Below are 25,802 nucleotides of genomic sequence, written 5' to 3'. Positions count from 1 at the left end.
CATGGTGAACCTGAAGTGCTCGCTAATTTTGCAAATGTTAGTGACAGTAATCCAGACACCTTGTGGGAAATGGAATTCAGTGAGTGTCCATAGTTTCTCCCTTTTCCATAGCTGTTAGTGGATAACAGCCCACTTTCTGCATATCTAGTATTTCCCATTGACAAAATTTTATTGATTAGGTAGGGTGAGATGGTTTTCCTTGGAGTTTAAAAATGAGTATTTTAAAAAAGTTAAGAAAACAGGAGGCTACTGGAGCCCCTGGGCCTTGAACTGGGAATCTTAGGGACCCAGGTTGGCCAGAAGTCTCTGTCTTCTGAATAGTTAACAGAGCAGTGCATTCTGCTTAATATAATAATAACTTCAGCTCAGATGCTGATGTTTGGAATCTTAAAGTAGAAATGCATCCATTGAGTATAGCCTCAAACCTGGCTCTGCTGACAGAGCCATTTGTTATTCCTAATAACAGAGGAAAATAAAGTACATGCTCTGCAAAGTCTGTTATTTTGATCATTTTTAATCTTACAAGTAAGGCGATAACTGCTAGCATCTAGTCTAGATGTTTATCTCAGCTTCAGTTATTCTTGGTGTGCTTTCCTTTCTTATCATGACAAACTGGTAGGTGTGCCGTTAAAAACTTCACCATGTGCAACAGAGATTTTGCTTGATTATGTGGCTTTGCAATCTGAATGTGCTTTTCTCGTGCCGACTAAATGCCTGTCCAACATATGGCACACATTCAAGCAGTTTGCCAGAATTCAGTGGCAAGACTTGTTAAAAAATTATTCTTGATCCAGAAAGAGCTACACACTGAAAGTTCTAAAAAGGTTTAAGAGCTGCACATAACAATAGCATGATTTATAAAATAAATACAATGGCCAGTGGAAATTGCCTGTTTTTTATTCATCTGTTCCATGTTCATTTTGGGGTTGGTTTTTTTTAATTAACATTTTGCAGAAGAGGGGGAATGAATATGCCACTGTCAGGTTATTACTCATTTCTGCTTCTCCTGCACTATGTACAGAACTGTTTCCTTTTAAATACTTCTTTCTCTGGCTTCATCATCTTCTTGTGTCTCATCTTTCTGTAACTTTGTATCTCCTTTCCAACCCTTCTCTCTGTTTAAAGTATTTTACCCATTGTTTTTAAATAGTAGAGATGGGGAGTCTAATGAAGAAAAGTCATTAAGTCCATCTTTGCCTGTAGAAGTAAATTCTGAAGAAAAAAGGGTCAGATCCAGTTGCACTTTGCTGCACAACAATCGTCAGCAGATTGGTGCATGGTTTTTCAACTGTATTCTCCCTCTCCTTTTTATATGTGCAATTGGACTCAACCCCTCACCCCCACCCCCACCTACCAGGCACCATTACTGAAACACCATATTCCAAAAGATTTAATTGGCAAATTGTTTCCACCAAGGTGTTTTCATTGGTTGTGGTCTAGCTTTGTTTCTTGTTCTATCCCCTTTGGTTTCGATCACTTTCCTACTCACACAGATTTACTGTGATATCTGCTACATTATTTATTGGTAGCAATACTCAACCGAAGCATTGTGTAATAAAAGTTGCGTTTTTAAACTGTGCTTTTTTGTCTTGTAGCTTTTAACTTCTGGGTCTTACATCTGGATTGTAGCTTTAAGTGGGCTGGTAAGTGTATTTCATTACTGTTTTCTTTACAACAATTTAACAGTTTTCAGCACTCACATGCACTTTTCTGTTTTAATATTTACAGCCTTTACCAAATTCAATTCAGCTGAGGTTCTTAACAACAATAACAACAAAAAATTATGGCCAAAATGATTCAGCACATAAACTTTGCCTGTTATTTCCCTTCCAGCTTGCTCCGTTGCTCAGTACATAGTCTAGCTTTCACAGAGAGATGGCTGCTACATTACATGTACTCTACACTCCATTTAATTAAAAGAAATCCCAGTGGTAACCGATAGAGCCTTTGATACAGTTTATAAATCTATACATTGTCAGTACTCATCCATTACAAAGAGGACTGTCATGATAGGAATGATAGAAGGGAGGAATGCTTTAGGGGGGTTTCTTCTTCAGGGTTTGCCAAGAGCTGCGGGAGATTTCCCAGAAGGAGAGGGTTTGTGTTCCCTGCACCAATTCTACAGCTGGCCAGTGAACTGGGCATGGAGTGATGCCTTTTTAGGCAACACAAAAGGTTAGGCGCAGTTGTTGGATATTCACAGAGGAAGCTGGGGCAACAAACTGGGTTGTTTGAATAGCTCTGTGTTTGATGCTGGCTTGTTCAACAAACCACGCTTAAAAATTAATAATAATAATAATAATAATAATAATAATAATAATAATAATTTATACCCTGCCCATTGGCTGGGTTTCCCCAGCCACTCTGGGCAGCTTCCAACCAAATATTAAAAACAATACAGCATCAGACATTAAAAAATTTCCTAAACAGGGCCGCCTTCAGTTTTCTTTTAAAGTAAAATAGTTCTTTATTGCCTTGACATCTGCTGGGAGAGTGTTCCACAGGGCAGGTGCCACGACCGAGAAGGCCCTCTTCCTGTTTCCCTGTAACCTCACTTCTCGCAGTGAGGGAACCGCCAGAAGGCCCTCGGCGCTGGACCTAACTAAGACTTAGCACAGCGCTTTCTAGACTTGGTAACCTCCAGATGTTGCTGGATTATAGCTCTTACCACCCCATCAACCATTGGCCATGCTGGCTGGTGTTGATAGGAATTACAGTCCAAAACATCGGAAGGGCACCAGACTTGGGAAGGCTGGGTTAGCGCTATGTCGAAATGTGGCAAAAATGGCTTGCGTCACTTACTACCAGTTGTGTCATGGGCAGTGCCCATTAGATGACCATGGCAAACTCTAATCAAGAGTAACTAGGTACAGTACCTTTGATGTCCACATTTGAGCATTTTGCTTTGGTTTCAGGGGGGGGGCCCCACAATTTTCCCTGGCGTGGATGTTGGCTTGATACATGGAAATGAAGTAAATTACAATGGAAGTTCCACTGAATGCTTCCAAGTAAGATGCATAGGATTGGGATTTAGCCATTCAGGTTCACTCAGCACAAAAAGAATAATCTGGAAAGTCCCTTAGACTGTAGTGGTAGGAAACATTTTCTATCTCGTTTATATTTTTCCGTATCACATGAGTGAGGGGTTTTTTTGTGACCAGTAAAGATTGGATCATAAGTTCAGTGTTGTGTTGTATTTTAAATTCTGTAGCCAGTTGCTTCCTTTTTGATAAGAGAAGTCTAATAATCACAACAGAATAAGCGATAATATGGGAGGTTTGCGGATTTTTTTTTTGAGTAATTATATCCTACCCTTCATTGAGGTTTCCAGGCAGCTAACATAATCAAGTACACATTTTAATTGTGCACAATTTAGAATTTGCTGGCACCACTGGATAGCTCAGTTGTTAGAGCATGGTGCTGATAATGCCAAGGTTGTAGGTTCGATCCCCATACGGAACAGCTGCATATTCCTGCAATGCAGGGGGTTGGCTTTGATGGTCCCTTCAAGCTCTACAATTCTATGGTTGCTGTCAGGGAACTGACATCGGAGGGAGAGGCGAAGGGGAGGCTCCCAGATGATGCTGGCGAAGGACCCAGCAGAAGGGGGAGAAACAGCTCAGTAGAGGGGGAAGCCAACCAGCGCAACACCAGGGATGAAGGGGGGCAGACGGGGGAATTGGAGAGAGGGCTCCAGGACTCTTCACTGGACATCAGTGAGGAGAGCCCAGGTCCTCCGCTACCCACGCCTTCCCTGCGCAGAAGACTCCCGCGCAGTGAGAGGAGCAGGAGACTGAGTGTCAAACAACTTTTATGTTGGAAGAGGTTCAAGAAACGCCCACTGACGGATTCTGCCAGTGACTGAGGCAGCCGCGATGAGAAGGGGCTGTGCAGTCAGAAAGGTTTAACAAGGCAAATTAACCGAGAAAAGCACCAGCTTACGCACGAGTAACTCATACCTATTACAGTTGCCATACAGCTGTGAGATAAATTAAAACAGGAGGATACTGAATGTTTAAAACACCACTAACAAAAATGAAAGACATAAGAGCAGCCTAAAATCCCACATAAAAAATTAAAACCAGGCAAAATAATTTTCACATACTTGTTTTTTCCGCAGCATTTCTGATGCTCTGTTCTCTATTTATAACACTAATTTTCAAATTAAAGTTGTTCTCCCCCCCGCCCCCGCCCCTGCCAGGTTTGAATCAAAACAGAACAGTAATTGCCAAAGATGGCAATGACTGAAGTTATACTTACCTACTTTTTAATTGGACAATACAGGGTTGCATGAAGATGGAGGGTGATAGATCTGTAAGCTGTATCATATAATAGCTAGGTCAGTGCACTGTATGCTCAGATTTTTAAATCTATACATAAACATTTAGTTACGTAAATTTATGATTGCGGCCATCCAAGGACCTCGGGGTGATTTACAATATAAATACACAAAAATACATAACATAGTAACAAACAAAAACAATAGCACCCCCCCCCCAACACACAGTTTAAAAGGCCATAGATTATTTAATTAGAACTTGGGTTCAAATCTCCACCATTACCTCAAAGACTGCATTTTGTGTACATTTTATTCCTAAACACACAACCACAGGGGGTCATTTGTGTATATTGTGCATGAGCAAAAAGTGCTGCTTGTATCTACAAAATATGCACAGGCAAGTCAGTAAACAAGGAAGGATCCAGCCAACACACGACAACCACAAACAATTGGTAAGCTACAATAGGCACTTGCATTTCACACCAGGTAGTGCGGTTCTGCCCTAAGAAGGCAGCCTTGAGGTGTGTGAGTCCTCCAAGCCTCTTTCTGGATTAAAGTGAACTTCTTCAACATGGATCTTTGTGTACTCATGGAGTCTTCCTACTGCAGGACATGGGGTTAGGATGCGGTGAGTTTCTGTGCACTTGGCGCACCGAGACACATTGCTCCCCCTGGAATATCTTGATAATTTGAAGGTGAATCAGATCATTTAGTGTTGGTGCGGAGGGCAGTTTTGCTGCAAATACTCACATTTTTTTCCTGTTCCCTGTTGAAGTACATGGGAACCAGTATGGTGAAAAGTGGTCTACAAGGGACGATTCCTAGTAAAATGCAAGCTTTTAACAGAATGGATGGGCTTATACTTTAGTCATTCTCCAGCTCTGTCATCATTACCTTGGAACTAGATTTAATTTCTTCCACTCTTTACTTCCCCTTTCAAGCTATATAAAGTGTTCTTTAAAATAATATACGTAAGTTGCATGCATCACTAAATGCAAACTGTCCAAAAATAGAATCTATATTTGGGTTTCAGCTCACATGTCTACATTGAAATCTTGCAGCAGGTATTTTTATTTTTTTATTTTATTTCTGTGGGAGTGGGGGGGGGCAGTCGCCTCACACCTGTAGTAAAACACTTCCACTTTGCAAACTGCACTGTGTTTCAGTGTTTGTAATTATCAGATCTTTTTCCTTTCAAAGTGATCAGCGCTAACGGGTCACGAAGAGTCGGACACGACTAAACAACAACAAAAGGGAGTCATCACAAAATGTACACCTGTCTCTGGATAGATTGATTCGCTGTCCAGCAGTACTTTTGTCTTCTGGGTTATGTTTTAATGTATGCAACTTGACGCACCATAATGAGTACTGATTGAGACTTTCCACTGACTTTCTACAACCTGAATGAAAAAGCGAAAGCAATATTGATGATCACCCAAGCTCCATATGTTTACATAGGCTCTCTTTTGGTCCTCCATTTGCTGCCGGACTATAACTCACATCATCTCCAAACATTAGTTATGCTGGTGGGACCTGAAGTGAGTTGGAGTCCAGCAGTATTCGTAGGTCCAGAAGTCCTTCACCCCAGATGTAGATCTTAGAAAGCACTGAGGATAAGATGGACCCATAGTCCAATAGCAGTCCTCCAGCTCTGCTTTCTAGAGTCTGCCCTCCAGGAATAAAGTCACACTGCATAGTTGACTCACACTAATACTGTGGCTGGTGGTATTGAATGTTGATTAGAGATACAGGTCAACCGACAGATTCAGACTCTTACCATCCATCTTTTGGTGCAGGTTATCCACTAGGATACCAAGGCAATTTCCGTCTATAAACCAGGGTGGAAAAATCAGATTGAAAAAGGATCAAGATAAATGGTTTCCTCCAGGAATACTGGATCAAGCTGCCAGAATGCCCTTGACCATCTTGCCCATAAAATGAATTTTAAAGATTAGACAGGGCCTACCTCATGCTTGGCAAAACACTGAGCATAGGGCTAGCAAAGCTGCTTTCTGCAGGGCTCAAGAAACTCAGTCACACAGCCAATCTAGCAGGGTTGAAGTCGCCATTCGTCAGCTGATTCCCCACACCACTTGTGGGGCAGGTGGGTGGGTGAGTTTAAGGGAAATTGCCTCACAGGCCAAATTGGGACCTGTGCTGTCAAAGAAAGGCTAGTGTTAAGAGGTACATCTTCAACATGCGACAGAGGTGGTACAATGAGGCTGCTATGTGCACCTCTTTGGAGAGGGAGTTCCACAAGTTAGCTTCAGTGGAGAAAGCCTTTGTCTGGGCTGCCATTCCCTGCACTCCTGAAAGTAGAGAGAGGCCCTTTGCAGATCTTAAGGGATGTTCCATCTACAATTTCTGCAAATTTTCAATTTGGGATATTGTAGTTGAAGCTCTGTTTATCAGACATTTTGAACTCAAAGCCTTCTTCTAACCAGCAGCCCTTTCTGGACCTCGTAGCTCAGTGCTAGTTAGCTGTTAGATGTATGATATAGCAATTCTTCCACATAGTTTCAGGCACACTCTTTTATATATGGCAGAAAATGTTCCCAAAGCACAGAGTAAGTCAGGCATAGGCAAACTCTGCCCTCCAGATGTTTTGGAACTACAACTCCCATCATCCCTAGCTAACAGGACCAGTGGTCAGGGATGATGGGAACTGTAGTCTGAAAACATCTGGAGAGTTGAGTTTGCCTATGCCTGGAGTAAGTGATAGCTGCAATGTCAAGCCTCAGTTGCTAGGGGTTGGAGAAAAAGTTAAGGTATGATCCTCTCCTTGAAACTTCATCACCCTAACGCCATCTGTATTTTATGCCAAGTCTGTCTCCCTTAGAGACAGCAATGCCTAACCTTGATTAAGGTTTCCTCTCAGAAACCTTGCACACACTTTGTCTTGTCCCAAACACATGCATCCATGGGGTGTGCACCACAGTTTGTAAATTTGGAAGTTAAGAAGTCTGGTTAACACCTAGTTTTGCCAGATGATTCCTGCTCCCAAGTCCCATTGCCGCAGGTGTCATTCCTCCATGTTCCTCATTTTCCAGTGAACTTGCATCTGTGGGGAAAACACCTCTTAGCAAGCTGAATTTAGCCTAGCCAGCTGCTAGCTTTGTTCTGCTGTACGTAAAACTGTTATCATTCCACATTTCCATTAAAAACAAATACAAAACCCTAAAGTTGACTTTACCAACCCTGAAGCGTCTATGATTTGCAACATTCTGCCTCTAAGGTCATATCAAATTCACTTTACTTCAGGTCACAATATTGTAAAAGTTGACGGCTGACGTTAGTGGATAGGACCTGTGAATGCTACTACATCTCTTTCATCTTGTTTACAATGGACTGAGACTGGGAAGTAGACTTACGCACACAATGCAGGCAAATCTAAATATATCCAGGAGCCTGGCTCGTGGTTCATAGGCATGAGCGCAAGCCAGTGGTAACAGGGTTGTCATTTTGCTTTTCAGACTTAGCTTTTCAGACGTAATGTTTAATACAGTTTCCTTTGTTTAATTTAGCATTTGTATTCATCTCTGCATTAGACTACAAATAAAGCTTATGCTTTAAGAAGCTTATTTTTAGTCTCTTATAATTTAATCGTTTAGCCCATATTAGGCCAAGGCGACTTGTTTTTCTTTGTGTGGCTGGTTGATAGCTGATATTTTTGGAATAATGGGCAGGAAAACTGAGGCTTTCATTTCTGTTTTCGAAACAAAGAAATGCTTACACTGATTATTTGGACAGATGAGGGGAAACAGTCTTCCTTGACATCCTTTGACAGATGTAGCTTCCTGTATGTGGAAGACAAAAGCCCATGAATTGAATTGCACTGTGCCTTTGGCATGACTTCAAGCTATACTCTAATGTACACTTTGGCAAGAGTACATAAGTAGTTAGATGCTTGACAGTCTTCCCTTCTGGTACTGATATATTTCATAAAATCTTTGCAAGAGAATGAAAAATGCCTTTTCTAAAATACTTGCCCTTGCTAATCACCAATGCTACTCTAAATGCCCACCTGTTTGACCTATCCTGTGTATTCATTTCCAGGCTGCTTTAGATTCAACATCCTCTCTTTATAAAAGTGGCTGCATTTGAGAAATGCTTCTTGGGGTCAGGTTTTTTAAGGTTTCTTCTGATAATGGTTATTTTCTCATAGTGGAAATCAGTCCCAGGCTGCCCCAAGTCACAGCTGTAGGGACATTTTCATGTAGCATAAATATGCAGCAAAATGGCATTTCAGTTGTGGATAACAGAAGAAGTGGACTTTTTAATGTTCAGAGCTATGCAGATCCAACAGGTGCAAAGTGGTCTTAGAGCTGTCCTTCATTAGGTGATCCTGTGTTACTTTTTACCATGTGAAAATGTAGCATGATGAACAGAAATATTTTAAAATAAAAGTTGGCATTCTTTGGGTTCTTACAAAACTTCCAAATATTTAAAGTGGAATTTTAATACTTGCCTTCAACTTCCGTGACTGGTTTTTCTTTCAGTATCTCTTGTCTGTCACATTTATTTAGTTGGAAGTCTGTTTGAAAGCATAGGACTCTTGTTTTGTTCTCATGTTTTGTCAGCAAACCACAGAACAAGAAGTACCAGCAATCAGAGGTGAGTAAGGTAGTGATTGCTTTATCAGTTGCCTAGACATTCAAGTTGCTGTTTCTGCAGTTAGAATGGCAGACTTCGACAGACCTGACACTCATTTCCAAAATGCATTGTGTGATTTGCATTTTCAAAGGATAGTTCGTTATCATTTGAAAATTCATGGACCTCAAATTGATATTGTACCCTACTTGAAAGCTTGCAAAAAGCTAATACTGCATAATCCTTAAGTGAATCATTGTCTGTGCTACTCATAGAGCTGAAGGGGATCTCAGAGGTCAACCAGTCAACCTCCTGCCAATGCAGAAAATGTACTGCAACATAAAATCTGAATCCCAGGTGGTAGGGTTAATTCCAGCACTCTGTAACATTTGTTCCGTGCTCTGTCCCATAAGCATAGGCTGGTGACGTAATATGCAACTTTATTGAGTTTGGAGGAATGCATCCATGGGTAAAATGTCATCCATTGATATTTGAATGAGCTTCCCTATATAGGGTCACCCTTGGGAGGCTGAGGAAGGATGAACTTAGTTGCTGTAAGCCACAGGGTAGCCTTTTAGGAACTGTGTTTGAAGCTTGAAGGTCTTGGAATCATAGAATTGTAGAGTTGGAAGGAACCATAAGAGTCATCTAGTCCAAACCACTGCAATGCAGGAATCTTTTGCCCAATGCGGGGCTCTAACCAACAACCTTGAGATTGTAGTGTCTCATACCCTTCTGACTGAGCTATCTTGGGAGATCTACCGTTGCTAAAGGACTTTTGGCCTCAGTGTGCAGTCTTACTTTTGTTAGAGAGTGGGTAACTTCACTGGAGAATTTTAATTTATTTTCAAATGTTTATGAAACTTTTATTTGGTGCAGACTTGGCAAGTTTTAAGTTGCAGTCCAGCTGTGTTTCCTTTCAGTGTTTATTACCAATGCCAAAAATATGTCGTATTGAATACAAAGGTTCCCTTCTTTTGATTGAGGGACCTTTGGATCCAACTCATTATATTTACAAAAACTGGAAAGTTGCCTTCAAATAAGCTGGCTGCCTGGTTGACGATGAGCTGTGAAGGACCTTTTCAGTGGTGGCTCCTCATTTGTGGAATATCCTCCCTAGTAAGGTGCATCTGTCTCCCTCATGATTAACTTTCAAGAGAAATTGAAAAACATTCCTTTTACTAAGGCATTTTACTAAGGCAGTACACTGTAACCCTTTTTTTATAATATTTAAACGGTTTTTACCTGTTGTGTTTTTAATGTTTTATCATTACTGTGTCTGATGCTCTGGGCTTTTCTCCCACCTCGGGGGGGGGGGGAGGTGGGATGCAAATTGAGTGAATGAATGAATGAATGAATGAATGAATACCATGTCAATGTTAATGTTTACATCGTTATGCACATGGCACTCCTTTGACAAAACCATAGATCTGCACTCCTTTTTCAAGCTACCCTTGGCAGCCTCTGTTAGTGATTCCAGCTAGTAACTGTCACAGAGTAAAAGTTTTCCTCTTGTTTTAAGCCACGAGAACTATCTACAAAATAGTTTGGTTTTTTGTTTTGGTTTTTTTACTTGTTCTGGGCTTAAAAATGTGACACATGCAGCTTCTGAGATAGGAAGGACATGTTGTATTGTGGACTTTAATTCATTATTTATTGCACGTTAAACTGAATGATGTCCTTTACCCCACCCCCTTTATATTTCCATTTCCTCATTGTTTTTTTGCATGTGTGTATGTAATGTATTCTAAAATAAAAAGTTTAAAAAAAGAAAGTCGGATTGCATTTTTGATTGTGCTGTGTTCTGTGCAAAGATTACTAGGTAGTGGAAAGATTAGTCTTTTGTCCAACATTGAGATCTAGATTTCAGAAATGCTGCCAGATCATACCAAAGCCTGTCTAGTTCACCATTCTGTTTCCTACAGTGGTCAAACTGGTGACTGGGGGGGAAACCCTTGATCTGGCAATTGCCTTCTAATGTTGTGCTAGAGTGACTGGTATTCAGAGACATACTGTTTCTGGTCCTGGAGCTAGACTATAGCAATCATAACTAGTAGCCACTGATATCCTTATTCTCCATTAAAAAATCTTGCTAATTTAGCAAGATTTAGGAGAACTGTGTTTTGTAGGCGTCGTGATCATTTGTTGTCAAGTTATTCCATTTCAAATGTTATCTTTGGACATTTCTGACCATAAGATCTGTGATGTAATTTTTGCTGAAGTTTCCAAAATGAGCTTTGACTATATGAAAGATTCTTAGCCTTCAGTTTGGAATATTAAAATTAAATCTGGCCATAAATGAACTGTTTATCTGCAGAAATTATCGGTAACTCCCCCACCCCTTGTTAGGGCATGCATTTACTCAGCTTATATTTCAAACTATGCCCACAAAATATCTGACGGAACCACCTTTCTGTAGGCAGATCAGGCCAGACTGAAGATATTGTGTAATACATTCTTCATTACTCTTCCTGTAATCAACTATGGATAGATTGATCTGTCCATTTCATAATAATTTAGGAGGTCAAATGCTTTGGGAATTAAATAGCCGCTGGGTGACATAGACAAGGCTCGCTTTATACGCACTAGCTGCATCAAGATAGTTATGAACTACTTCTAAAATCTTAAACAGTGTCAACTGCCATGGGACTTTTTAACCTAAATGATTTGGGGAACTTGGCATTTTGAAGTTCTGAGAACTTGGCTTTTCTGAACATTTATATTTAACTTGCTCTTGAATTGCCCGGGGGTTTTGAGGAGTGGGGAGTGAGTGATATTGTACTGCAAACAATAAAAATATGACTGACAAACTGATGGTGCACCGGGTGGAGGGCTAAGCCCCCCCTCCCTACCTGTGACACCCCTGAAAGATCCACCCCAGCTGCAGTGAGACTTTTAATAATCCTGCCATTGGCAGCAATGGAAGCTTTTTTTAAAGCTTAATTTAGTTGTGGGGAGGGGGCAAGGGGAAGAGACTACAAGCCAGATGTTGGGCAGGGCTGCAGGATACATCTGGCCCTTAGGCCAGAGGTTTGCCACTCCTGGTATAAAGGCATTGTGGTATTGGGAGTTTCATTTTTAGTCGCTTTGCTAATGCTAGGGTGGGAGTCACATTTTTCGCAGCTGCTGTGATTTGATTTTATTGGCTACCCACCCAGGACAACTAAGGTCGGTTTCCTTGTTCATCACCATCAGCTCAAACTCCATTAGTGTACATACGAAGTTAGGAGATTTTGCCTCACTGTATTTCGTTGTACTCTTACTTTGAACTGTGTTTGTCATTTTGTTGCCTGCTCCCCAAGTTCGGAGAAATCATTTTGGGAATCTTGGCAGTCGCCTTTTTCTTTTCACCTTGAATCATTTGAGGTCATCAGCAAACCACACTGCTCACCCCAGCGTAACTCAACACCGTTTTATAAGCAAGTTAAACGGGCCAGTCCCAATACAAATCCTTTTTATATGTTTCCATTGTGACTACTGCTGATTTATTCCTGCTCTCTGTTTCCTGTTCAGCTACAGATTCATAAGAGGACCTGTACCCTTAGCCCAGGCATAGGGCTTTTTACTTTTATCTCCTGCCAGCAAATGGTTAAAGAAAGGCAGCCTCTGATTGGCTGTGGTTCCAGGAGGGAGAGTTTAAAAGGAGAGGCTTTGGAGGGAGAGAGTGAGTTAAGTCGAGTCGAGTGGGAGGTGTTGGTTGGAACTGAAGTTGGGAGTTAGGTAGGGAGTCGTGTTGAAATGTAAAGTGTGAGGAGGTTTTGTTCTGGAGGAGGCAGAGGCAACCTCAGCCCTCCAGATGTGTTGGGACTACAATTCCCATCATCCCTGACCGCTGGTCCTGTTAGCTAGGGATGATGGGAGTTGTAGTCCCAAAACATCTGGAGTCCACCTGCCCCTTGAGCCATATGCCGGCCTTTGATTTCACATCGGTAGCCAGTATTTCAAAACAGCACTTGTTTTCAAATCAGCTGTACTGCAGAACTTTTGTTGGGGCCAATATGGTGTTGCTTAAGTACTATCCTAAACTGGAAAGGGTTTGTGAGTCATGATGAATGTGCTGGAAACTTAGAGTAATGAAATTGTCCCTTGGCTTCCTGACGTTTGCTCACAGAAGGCAAAGGGAAGAAGGCTGAACAAAATGATGGGACAGTCTTGTTTCACATGCCTGGCAACGGGTTTTGGCTGTCATTCATTACTTCTTCCCTTTTTCATGCTCAGTGGAATGTGGATGATTCTAGCTGAATTGTTAAATCTTCCATTTAAGCAAAAGGAGTGCAAATGGGCATCTCTGTCCTATAGCGTGTCAGCACAGAATGTCTGTTTGATTTATCGGAAGTGAAAACAAAGCCACAGCCACTTCCTTTTTTCTTTGTGGTTTAGTGTTGCGATGGGAGGGTGCAGACCACTAGACAGCGATGTGTGTTTCAAATGAGGACATTTGACAATGCTAATCCAAGGGGAAAAGAAGAGGCTTGTTAAAATAATGTGCCAGATTTTATGCACAATGCGAAGGGTCCTCTGCTTACACCATAACAATACTGATCTCTGCTCTAGGACAGTTTAGCTACTCTTTAAAAGCATAAGTAAACCCTGGAGAGAATACAAAATATGACTCCACCTCATTTAGCTTGCTGACTAATTAATTGGTTAGGCTCTTGCGTGAATATATATCCTTTCAACCTTTTTAGTTTGTGCATTAAGATTCCGGGATAATGCTGTAATAGAGTTCATTTAGAAAGCAATTGGATTGTAAAAAGATCTTCACGCAGAAAGAAAAACAGCTTGAATTTGCCTGTGTTTAGCTTCTCGGGTGATAACTTATAAACTAGCAGAAGAGGAAGTTCAGAGTGTCAAAGAAAGTAAAAAACCAAGTCAAACACCACTAAATACGCATAAATGCTTGATAGGGCAAATGGAAATAGGTATAATGCACCATCTCCTTTTGTGGTTTTAAGACATTTTACACCAGTATAGATGCATCAGTCCTGATGTTGCACGGTATCAGCATATGTGACAGTTAAATGTCTCTCTTAGTTTCCTACAGGGATAGCTAACTGGTGGATCTTAGGCAACATCAACACCAACACACACACACACACACACACACACACACACACACACACACACACTGTGATTATGTTCTCTTTTTACCAAAGTAGAGTTGGGAGTGAATGTGGTGCATCTTCACCATGCCACATTAGACTCCAAGGAGGAAACGAACACTGTCTCAGACACGAGCTATGCCTCTCCCCACAATGTCTTATATGTGTAAGATCGTATCTCTTCTGAGAAAAGAAAAATGCATGCTGCTCTTGTGCTGGTTGCATCTTACACATGGACAAAATGAGTGGAAGAAAGAGCCTGTTCATCTCTACTCTTACAGTATTTGTTCCGGGAGAAAACAGACTTTCCTGTCCTAAAGCAGGACAGTTAAGGCACTTGCTTAACAAAAGATCCTGGCCCTTTTGCCAATACCAATGTTTCAATTTTCTTGAGGCAAATATCCACTCATCTGGCCAAGTGGGTAGCTTAGTTGCAGCTCCAAGCAGAAAAGAACTTATGCTGAATACCCATGACACATAGGCAGTGGTGATATTGCCAAAGAGGGGCCTCTGAACTGCTTGAAGTTTCAGCAGGTAAATAAACCGTCACCCTGACTTGAAATTTCCCCATCTATATCTGCCATCTCCCATACCCTTTTCATCCCCCCAAAATATTCTTGAGGCATGTATTAGTTTCTAAAAACATCCGTCTGATTTAAGATAATAAAATAATGTAATTGTAGTAAAAATCAGGCATAAATTTATTAATTTGGACAAGCAATATTAACCTGTTGGATGATGTAACTTCTTTCTTTGATATGTTGTAATGATTAAACAGTTATGACTTAGATGAAGGAAAATTACCTTTTCTAGAGCAAGTGGGGCCTGTTGTTGTGTTTACATAGAGAAATGGGTGATTTGTGCCATTTGTAAACATTTTCCTTGTGAAGTTCCCAAGTAGAGTCTGCTGTGGAATAGATAACTAACTTCCCTCCTAATTTCTCATCTTGCCTGCCCACATTTAGTTGGACAGTTATTCAAAGAGTTGGTTCTTCTTTGTATTACTTGCCAGAACCATATTCTTTGTGATATATTTGTGCTTCAGTAAAATCTGGAACCATGTGTGAGACAAGATTCGTCATCTTTGGAGTTTTGCTTTCACATTAAAAGCAACCTTTTGAAATTCATATGCAGTTATGAGGTAATGATGTGTCATTAAATCTAATTGTTCAGATAAATGTTATCCAAATTTTGCTAGTCAATTGGCATTCTTAAAACTGCATATTAAGAATTGTTGATTATTTTTGCTTTCAGATTTCTGGAATGTGCTACAGCAGCAGCGTGCTAAAAGTGTACCATGTACTTTGTGTACCCAGTGGTGTGGCGAGAATATTTGCTTGGACTCTTGAACCAATTTTCTCATCTGTGGAGCCATCCAGTGAGATAAGCGTTGGAATGGGAGCAACTGTGGACATACAGAGGCAACAAAGAATGGAGCTATTGGATAGGCAAATCTTGATGTCTCAGTTTGCCCAGATGAGGCATCAAAGACAGCAGCAGGTAAAGAAAATATCATATTGCCTGGGGGATTTAGCTTATTTGTAGAGCGTAATTTGTTTTATCTAGATCGAGGGGTGCTAAGCAGCCCCCAAAAGAGTCAAGGCTTTCTATGCATTTGAAACCATTACGAACCTTCAAGGATACTTGAGAAGTACCTCTCACAATGTCCCCTTTCCCTGCCCCAAGACTCTCCAGAAATGTGTGGTTTTTGTAGGGATGTGGCAGAGGGTGGTGGCGGTGGTAGCGTCTCCCAGACCTTGGCAGAGCATCTTTTCCTCCTAGAGGCTGGACTTGGGATTACAGGGCTATAGGTACTTAAAAGGTAAATGGACCCCTGACCATTAGGTCCAGTCGTGGCCGACTCTGGGGTTGCGGCGCTCATCTCGCTTTATTGGCCGAGGGAGCAGGCGTACAGCTTCTGGGTCATGTGGCCAGCATGACTAAGCCACTTCTGGCGAACCAGAGCAGCACACAGAAACGCCATTTACCTTCCCGCCAGAGCGGTACCTATTTATCTACTTGCACTTTGACGTGCTTTTGAACTGCTAGGTTGGCAGGAGCAGGGACTGAGCAACAGGAGCTCACCCCGTCACGGGGATTCGAACCGCCGACCTTCTGATTGGCAAGTCCTAGGCTCTGTGGTTTAACCCACAGCGCCACCCACGTCCCTTATAGGTACTTAGATATATCTATATTTAGGGGTGAGCTGAAGGGCTGCTTTTCTAAGCTTTGGATTTGAAATTTGGCACGCTGGGTGCAAAAAGAGGTAGTGAAACTAGGGGTGACTATTTCAGGGGGCAAAGGTTTGTGGACATTTGGGGAGGGGGCTATATAGCAGAGCTCCTCTCAGTGGCTGGCCTCTAGTTGATACTGTGCACCCCACACCCGGTAGTCCCTCTGAAATGAATCCATCCTATGATGTAGCAAGGGGCATTGTTGGAGGAGAATAGCTAGGGGCCCCACCAAGCATTCTCCAAGTGGCCCTTGACCCTGCAGGAAGTGGTGGAGAGGGCCCCCTAAGTGGACTTTCTCAGTTCTTTAATGATCCCCCCCTTTCCCTCATTCAAAGAGGTAGAAGGATTAAGACTAGTTGAAACATATAAGAAACATATGATAAAAAGTTAATAAGTCTGAGTACCTTATGCAAATATAAGTACACTTCAGGGAAGTTTTTAATGTATGATATTTTAGTGTTTTTTGGTTTCTATGGAAGCCGCCCAGAGTGGCTGGGGAAGCCCAGCCAGATGGGCAGGGTACAAATAATAAATTATTATTATTTAATATGGCCTGCAGATGCCACAGTTGTAATATAAAATAGACCTCTCCGATATTCATTTCCATTTTATTGTGCACAATTCATATTGATGGTGCTTAATTTTTCTTTCCCCATTGCATTATATTAGGCCAATATGGAATGAGAACCCTCTCCTGTTATCTGTCATTTCTTGATATAAGTGGCATGACATTCAAAGAGGGGGCATGAGCAAGACCCACATCTTCTTGACTAGCCCAAACTTGGAGGGATATTTGTGCCTTCAGTGGGTCAGTCTATATCCTAGAGAATCTGCCAGAATGGATAGGTTTGCATAAACTTTTTTGAGGGCAGTGTCTTCTGCAACACTTGTTATCAAGGTGTTGAAACCGCCTACACACTTCCCCTTACAAATACATTTCCCGAAGCCCCTTCTTCTTTAATTTGCTCAATTTCCCAACATTCTCCTTCCCACTGACTGTCTTGAACAACAGTGTTCTTTCCAGTAGGAACCAAGATCTAAATGAAAGCAGGGATATGAAAAGTAAGATTGCCATAGCAACTGCACACAACCCCTTTAACATGAAGGCATATTTGTGAAACTCTGGCAGGGTGTTTAAATTGGTTGATTTATTTTCTCCCTCTATAAACATTGTCTGTATTCTTCCATTATTGGTTAACAATCTGTCTGCATTTCTATTGTGAGATATATAAGCTTTAAGTAAAGGTTGGAAAAGCTGGTTTAAGAGTGTTTGTCTGTTTTTTAGACAAAGGTCATATGATCAATCTGTTCCCAAGCTTTGTGTTTGGTTTGAAATAAAAACAGTGATCAGACACTTTCCATCTTGGCTTTACCAGGTTGCTTTGTAAATATATAAATCCATGGCATGGCAGCATTTGGTATCATCCAATCTCAAAAGTATATCATAGAGTTTGAAAAAGCACAGAAAATGGGAACCAGAATGATAAAGAGATTGTTTTGGGGGCTTCTTTGTTTAGAAAACTGAAAAGAGGGCATAACAAGTGGTGATGAAGAGACAAAGTAGATGTTTGGAATTAAAAATTCAGGAGCTTTTCCTCTGATTTCCTGGACTTATATTTCTGCAGTTTGCCCAAGAAGAGCTACTATTATATCTGTAGGTTTCATCCAATTCTGCCTAACAGAAGAATGTTATAGCCATTTTGTTATTTCCTCATAATAGTGAATGGGGAAATGTGAAGTGTTGGATTTTTCAAACTGGGATTCAGACCCAATCAGTCCAAACCAAATTGGGCTGTTTTCTGAAGCACTGAATCAGTGCCTGAAGTGAATATTGTTGTCTGAGTATATCCCTATTTTTTTCTTTGTTCGCTAAGGGATCCATGCTCCTATCTAATGCTAAAGCATCTATTTGCCCTCATTTGTTAAATTTTCAAATAGAGGCGCAAATCCAGTTGCACAATGTCTCTTCCCCATTCCAGGCCTATGATGTGGGGACTGGCCATTATGCTACTCATGGTGAATTTGGGAAAGTGTGAGTAGCACACTTAAGAATAAAATCTGGCTGCCTTCATGATCTAGGAAGGCTCTACAAAAGGTTAGTGATATGCAGACAGCTGTTCAAAGCTCCTGGTTGGAAGTCTGTTATTAGGGTTTTCCCCTATTTTAATCTGAAGAAGAGATTTGAGGAGTTCTTTCCACAGACTTGAGACTTAAGGTTCATGAATATCTGTTGCCTTCTTCAGAGAGCCATCACCCTTTCCTTGGGAACCGATGTGTAATGGTCTGGTGCACATGACACATTAAACCATATTGAAAATAATACATGCTGCTCAGTCATGTCCACTTTGCTCCCTCCTACCTTTCCCCAGCCAGGAGGAAACAAACTGCAGCACGGGCTTAGCATTATGTGTGAACAAGCTCTTGTGTTTTGTTTCCCTCCAAACAAAGCATGAGCAGAAACCGAGGGTGTTTCTTCACCTAGGACTCGTGGTTTGTTTGAGGGAAATGAACCGTGAGCACTTGTTCACATGTCATGCTTAAGCCCATTACATGTGAACAAGTGTAGTTGCAGGAGCATCAAACCATTGTTTATTTTAACTGCGAGTTATCATGACGTGTGAACTTGCTCAACATCTTTTTGTGTCAACCTACTGTTGGTTGGAGGGACGCAGGTGGCGCTGTGGTCTTGCCTAGGGCTTGCTGATCAGAAGGTTGGCGGTTCAAATCCCCGCAATGGGGTGAGCTCCCGTTGCTCGGTCCCTGCACCTACCAATCTAGCAGTTCGAAAGCACGTCGAAGTGCAAGTAGATAAATAGGTACCGCTCCGGTGGTTTCCGTGCGCTGCTCTGGTTTGCCAGAAGTGGCTTAGTCATGCTGGCCACAAGACCCGGAAGCTGTACGCCGGCTCCCTTGGCCAATAAAGCGAGATGAGCACTGCAACCCCAGAGTCGTCCACGACTGGAACTAATGGTCAGGGGTCCCTTTACCTTTACTGTCGGTTGGAACAGTCATTTGACCAATTTTTGTTTTGTTTTGTTTTGTTTTGTTTTGTTTTGTTATAACAATATTTTCTTTCATTATTAACTTATGTGTAGAAAAATAACAAGAATGAGTTAATGGCCACAAGTTTGTTCTTTTTTCTTTAGCACCGTTATCCCGTTTTTGTTCTTCTTTCCCATCGATATCATGCCCCTTTCTAGAGTCATTGCTAAGCCATCGTAGGGCAAGGGAGATGTGGGAAGTGTTTTTTTTTCTTAATGCCTGAGTTTAACAGCAGTACCCCAGGCTGACAACTCTGTCACCTGAGGTGCCTTAGCTGAACATGCCAGCGATAAAATCAGTTTCTCAAATATTCCTCCTACTCTTGTTTCCTTTATATTAACCGATCGTATGATGGTAAATGAAGATCACAGTTTGGAGGATGTTTCACAGGCACAGGAAGGGGAACATTTGATGTCTAAATAATAAGAACAAATGGTTTGGATTTGTATAGTATCCTTCTTAAACGGCATCTTGCACTGAGATGCGTCTTGCACAAACATGCTCCATCTTTAAGCAGCAGGTCAGCAAATGGACCTTGTTGCCCAGGCTTTTGTGGGGTTGAGGTTTTAGTTGACTCTACCCGATGTACTGTATTGGTGCACTGCTGTCTTTCCGGTGATTTTAGGTTCTGTAGTTCTTACACTTTTTTTAATCTTTTACGTAATCCGCCCTATGTTCTTTGGGTAAAGGGCGTGCACTTGACATACATTATCTCAGGAAATCTTACACCAACCCTATAAGAGGCTAAGAGATAGAGGCTTTCCAAGAGTTCAAGGCAGAGGCAAGTTTAGAACTTCTGGGTTCAAATTGTTCCTTATTTGTTTTTAGACTCAAATAACTGTTTCCATGCACTGCTCTGGTTTGCCAGAAGCGGCTTAGTCATGCTGGCAACATGACCTGGAAGCTGTACGCTGGCTCCCTCGGCCAATAAAGCGAGATGAGCGCCCCAACCCCAGAGTCGTCTGCGACTGGACCTAATGGTCAGGGGTCCCTTTACCTTTAACCTGCTAAAATGGTAATATGACGTGACCTGCCTTCTCTTCTTTTGCAATTTAAGATTGTCTGTTCATAGACTATCTTAGCTGGGGCACACACATTTTGGAATTATTTGTCTGAAGAAACTCAATTGGCCATTTCCGCCTTCTTCCCCCCTCCTCATTTTTACGATATTTGTAAAGCAAATTTTATTCTAGGGGGCTTTTTCCTCTCAGAAGGTTAGACAGTTGAAGTGAAGTTAATATATGTTAGTCCTATATTATATTTTTAATTTTATTACTTATTATTATTTATTAAATTTATATGCCACCCTTCATCAAGAGATGATTGATTCATTTGATTCCTACCCTGCTTTCTTGGAAAACACAAGCCCACAATGCAGAAATACATAAAATTAACCAATGCAGTTAAAAACCTGGTGAGCTTAATAGAGTTCCTGAAATCAGTAATGTGCAGGATGAGGGGACAGTAATCTCCTTGGAAAGAAAGGCAACTGCTGTTCTTAACAGTTCTCTCTAAAAAAAACTATTAAAAAAAAATCACCTGCTTACCAACTCATAAAAATCTTCATAGAGCTATAAAGAAGAAGGTGACAGAGGTCAGAACAGAATTAGTATATTTACAGCACAGGCCTATGCATCTTTCCTCAGAAGTCAGACTCCTTGTGTTCAGTGAGTCTTTTCCTCAGAGCAGCGTGTAGGATTGCAGCCTTTATGTAGTCTCTTTTTCTCACTGCTAAAGAAGAGGGATATTCGTCTTTCGTTAATTCTGCACAGCAGCAGAGAGCGATAGGAACTGATTTTGCTCATCTTTACTAATGACTTGTAATTTTACTCATCTCTGAAAGCTGCTGGAATTTTTGAAATGAGGCAGGCTATTAACGCTCCAAATCAACCAGCTGTTCCTCACAGTAGAGAAAATAGAAAGGCACTAATTGAACTTAAGAGAACAGAGGTTTCTGTGCTGCTAATTTCCAAGTTATTTTCGGGCTATCTGAATGGGGTGGAGAGAGACAGACACAAGAACACACACACGGGGGGGGGGGTTCAAGTCTTACTTACTTTGGGGGGAGGGAGCGTTCATTAAATTGTAATGTAGGTAACACCCTCCAGTAACCTGGTGCTAATATACCACACTGTTAGCATGACTACTCCTAATTATTTTAGTGCAACTTCAGTAATATTTATCTCATATCCTCTCAAAGCTCCATGCATTAGGTCATTATTATTTCTGTTTCAAAGATGGAGAGCACTAAATGACAATGGCTGTGTTTGCACATCCTAGTAAACCGTAGTTAACCGTTTACCATGTTCAGCCAATCACAGCTGAACTAGAGATTAGGGTGTATTTCACTTTAAGCACACTATTATTGGTGAGCCAAGAACAAACTTTGGGTTGTTGTTGTGGTTTGTTCCGAGTGAAACAAACTACAGTGGTACCTCGGGTTACATACGCTTCAGGTTACATATGCTTCAGGTTACAGACACTTCAGGTTACAGACTCCACTAACCCAGAAATAGTACCTCCGGTTAAGAACTTTGCTTCAGGATGAGAACAGAAATCGTGTTCCAGCGGTGCGGCAGCAGCAAGAGGCCCCATTAGCTAAAGTGGTGCTTCAGGTTAAGAACAGTTTCAGGTTAAGAACAGACCTCCGGAACGAATTAAGTACTTAACCCGAGGTACCACTGTACGATCACTAGCTCGGACAGAACACCCAGCTGGGAATTGTGGGTCCCGTCCCCCCCCCCCGTGTTAGTAAAAAGGAACAGAACAGCCCAGATAGGTGCATTAATGGTAAGCAATTAACTCTGTGATGTGCAACGTGGGCACTCTGAAATTTTACTTTGTCATATCTGCCAACCTAAGGCCCTGGTGATGCTGACATGATGGCAACCATGTTTTGTCCCCCTGTGGCATGTGCCATAGTTAGGATTATGTGAGCCTACAAATAAGGCAAAGCGAGTCTTAAGATTAGGCCATCCATTTTTAAAAAGGCTGAAAAGGAACATTAAGTTACTTTTTAATTCAGATAAGCCATTAGACAGCAGAGGGAAGAAAAATCACCACCCAAAGGAAAACAAAAACAATCAAAGTAGACAAAAATAGATTCCTTTTAAGAAGGAACCTTGCTGAGAAACACGACTGATAGGCTCAGCAGGAAGGAAACCACATTCCTATAGAAACAGGAAAGGAAGGAATCTTGTCACAAATCTGAGAGGAAGGGAGAATAAACCCAGTCTGCCTCTGAGATATACATACGCACACCATGGGGAATAATTAAAACTTAAGTTCTTCAAAATAATCAAATATTTTTCAAGGACCTTCTAACTAATGTAGACCAGAACTTGCCACTAGTGTAAGTCAGGTGACAGTTCAGTGATGCAGATGCTAAAAATAACAGGAAGAGTTAAGGTAAGAAAATGGTCGAATACGCCTGCTTGCTTGCAAATCTGGAAGAAAAAATGGACATAGCAACTTTGAATGAGGTCAGATTTGCTAAAGAAGCGAAAGGAATTGCTGGTGCCACCTAGGTAGAAGTTGCTTCAGATTTATTTCTAGTAAATAGGCTCTTAAAAGAACCACAGTGCCCTTATTTGCACATAATGCCCAATGAAATCGTGGTGTAGCATGAACAAGCAAATGCGTAGGCTCTCAGAGAGGAGGTTGTGACCATTTTGCTCCTCCTTGGTCATTTTGCTGCTGCAAAATCAAAGCCATGATTTTGCCTTAGCTTGCCAACTGAACCTGAGCTTACTTGCTTATTTATGAATGAATGAATGAATGAATGAATGAATGAATGAATTTCTAATCCACGCATTCATAAAAATATAGCAAGACAGAATACAATATACACCAATAAAAATCAACAAAGATATCTGTCAGGTGCTAGTGGTGGTTGTTCGTGAGTAACCAGGCAGGACTCCAACATGTCTTTTGCAGGTTTTATTGATGCAAACTGTACACAGTGCAAAAACATAAAGTTCATGTCCGTCTTAGTCGCTTGCAGATTCCTGGAGTGGCCCCTTCCGGTTTCTCCCCCAACATAAGAGACACCCCAAATCTCCACCTTCACTCCTTACGTTTCATCCCTCTGCGTAAGCTGGGTCACGGAAATGGCATGTCTGCCTCCTGGCCAGCCAGGCTAGGTGAGGCGCTTGGGCTCTCAGTAGCATCTTCGAGCTCTACCGCCGGACGAGGCGCTGCTCCTCAGGAGCGCCAGAGGCTCTCTGTAGCCCCCGGCTTCCTCCCCTGTTTCGATGGCAGTCCCCTGACAATATCCATAAACACATGTAAAACATCAAAAAACCTGAGTACATGAGTAGATGCATCTCTGGGTTATTTGTGGGGCCTCCTGGTGTTTTTACATGAGTAGAATGTGTGCTTTTATTTAAAAGGCATCTCTGGGTTATTTGTGGGGCATAGGAATTCGTTCTCCTCCCCCCCCCCATAGTCCGACCCACCCACCAGGTCTGAGGGACAGTGTACTGGACCCCTGCTGAAAAAGTTTGCTGACCCCTGATCTAGTGGGACGCATAGTGGGGCCTCCAACGAAGATGACATGGTATAGACAGGTTGATATGGAAAGAGGCCGTCCTTTAATATCCTGGTCTCAAAGCATGTAATGCTTCATTTTGTGTGGCAGAGATTGATTGCCTCTTCAGTCCTAACGGTCGTTTTGTCAGTTTTGTGTTTAAACAATAGCAATTTTGGGGATATGTGTTTACAGGGTGGAATGATCAACTGGAATCGTCTCTTTCCTCCTTTACGCCATCGACGGAATGCAAACTATCAGGATAATCACCAGACAGAACATGAGGTGCTACCTCCGGCTGAAGTTTCTGAAGAACAGGTAAATATGTGTGATTTTGCTGGTGATGGGGAGAGCCAACATGGTTATGTGGCGTATTACACAATTCTGCTTAATTAAGGTCACTTCCATAGCGTTCCATGCTCCCTTCCTAGCACCGTGGAGTACCCAATCGGAGAATAGAAAGTTGATCATGGGAATTTTGCATTGTCTGTTCCCACTGTGGTTCCCGTCAGCCACACACACAGCTGAACAACAAATGGTACAATGGCCTTTCTTTCCTTTCTTACAAGCATTAGATAGACTTGAAAGTGTACAGGCCAAAGATTGGAAGTGCATGAGACAATTTTAGGAGGAGTGGGAGCCAAGTAGCACTTGGACCCAGCGGAGACCATGGATGGTGGGGTGGGGTGGGGTGGGCGGGCTCACTGCTTGGTGGGTGACCATTGGTGGAAAGAAAATCAGGCCAGGAACCAAATGGCAGTTGATGAGCTGGTGTGGGGGTTCCCTGACTCACCTGTCTCTCTGATTCATTTCTATAACTGCGTAAGAAAAAATGAAAATCAGGACTGTGACAAATACTGATCATTCTCTGTTCTTTAAAAGTACTCATGCCATCAGTCTGGAAATGTTGATTCATTTAGAAATGTGTTTTCTGGTTTAAACATGTCCATTCCACCATGCAAAGCAGCAGGCACATCTAGATCTTAACAGCAGCAGCACTCCCTGAATAACTGCGATTAAATGCACACAGTGCATCAAAAGCCAATGGCCCTTCTTCCTTTTGTTATGAGCATTGGAGCTGGAACAGTGTGTGTTAGAATGACAACTTTGTTTACAGCGGGTTTAGTTAAGGGCCTCATTAAATGTTCTTTGGAAATACAGGTAGCACACCCATGACACATTTTTTAAAAGAGAAAAGGCATTCGGTGAGTCCTTATATAGTACCGTCCAACATGGTTTTACATTTGCTTCCAACTGAGAACTTGGATAATGACAGCTTTATTGTGATAAGGAAGTAGATTCCAAGCTGTGGATAACCTTATTTTAAACAGTGTTTCCTCCAATTTCAAGATTTTTGTACAGTGCATTTCTGAAACCAAATTCACATGTTCCCTTTTTGAGGCAATACACTTCTCTGATAGGACCATAGCAGGAGTAGGCAACCTAAGGCCCGGGGGCCGAATCCAGCCCAAACGCCTTCTAAATCCGGCCTGCGGATGGTCCAGGAATGAGCATGTTTTTAGATGAGTAGAATGTGTCCTTTTATTTAAAATGCATCTCTGGGTTATTTGTGGGGCATGGGAATTCATTCATTTTTTATTTTATTTTTTCAAAATATAGTCTGGCCCACCACATGGTCTGAGGGACGGTGGAGCGGCCCCCTGCTGAAAAAGTTTGCTGACCCCTGAACTGTAGCTTCAGTTTAAACCAGGGTGGGCAGAGGCAACCACTCCTTGTGAAAGTCTCACTGTCTCAGAACATAGCACTTAAGAGAAAAGACCTGAAAACTAAGGCTGAGTTTTCACACTTTTCTGGTGGTGTGGTAACCAGCTCAGTGCCTCCCTTCCCTTTTTACTAACAGTGAAAAGCCCCAGATCACATTAGATAAGACCCCTCCTTTTCCCAGCATCAGCCTCCAGAAACTGGTTTAACACAGGCATGGACATTGGACAAGGAGCTACAGAGTGGTTTCTTCCCATGAGGCAGCCAAAGTCCTATCTTATACTATTTATCCATTCTTAACCATT

The 25,802-nt window shown here is 41.8% G+C and overlaps 1 protein-coding gene across 1 annotated transcript in view; it reads left to right on the top strand.

Annotated features, from left to right (window-relative positions):
• The window catches only part of UBAC2 (UBA domain containing 2), a 77,629-nt gene that overhangs the window by 49,025 nt on the left and 2,802 nt on the right, over window positions 1-25,802 (top strand). The window contains exons 6-8 of the mRNA XM_082218821.1: window positions 1,596-1,643; window positions 15,226-15,471; window positions 23,971-24,093. Coding sequence (XP_082074947.1) covers window positions 1,596-1,643; window positions 15,226-15,471; window positions 23,971-24,093 — 417 coding nt within the window. The remainder of the gene's footprint in view (window positions 1-1,595; window positions 1,644-15,225; window positions 15,472-23,970; window positions 24,094-25,802) is intronic.

The sequence above is a fragment of the Podarcis vaucheri genome (genome assembly GCF_965113315.1).
Source record: "Podarcis vaucheri genome assembly, chromosome: 4".
In the NCBI taxonomy this organism is placed as follows: Eukaryota; Metazoa; Chordata; class Lepidosauria; order Squamata; family Lacertidae; genus Podarcis; species Podarcis vaucheri.
The sequence above is the reverse complement of the archived record's forward strand: the minus strand, read 5'-3'. Positions and strand labels throughout refer to the sequence as shown.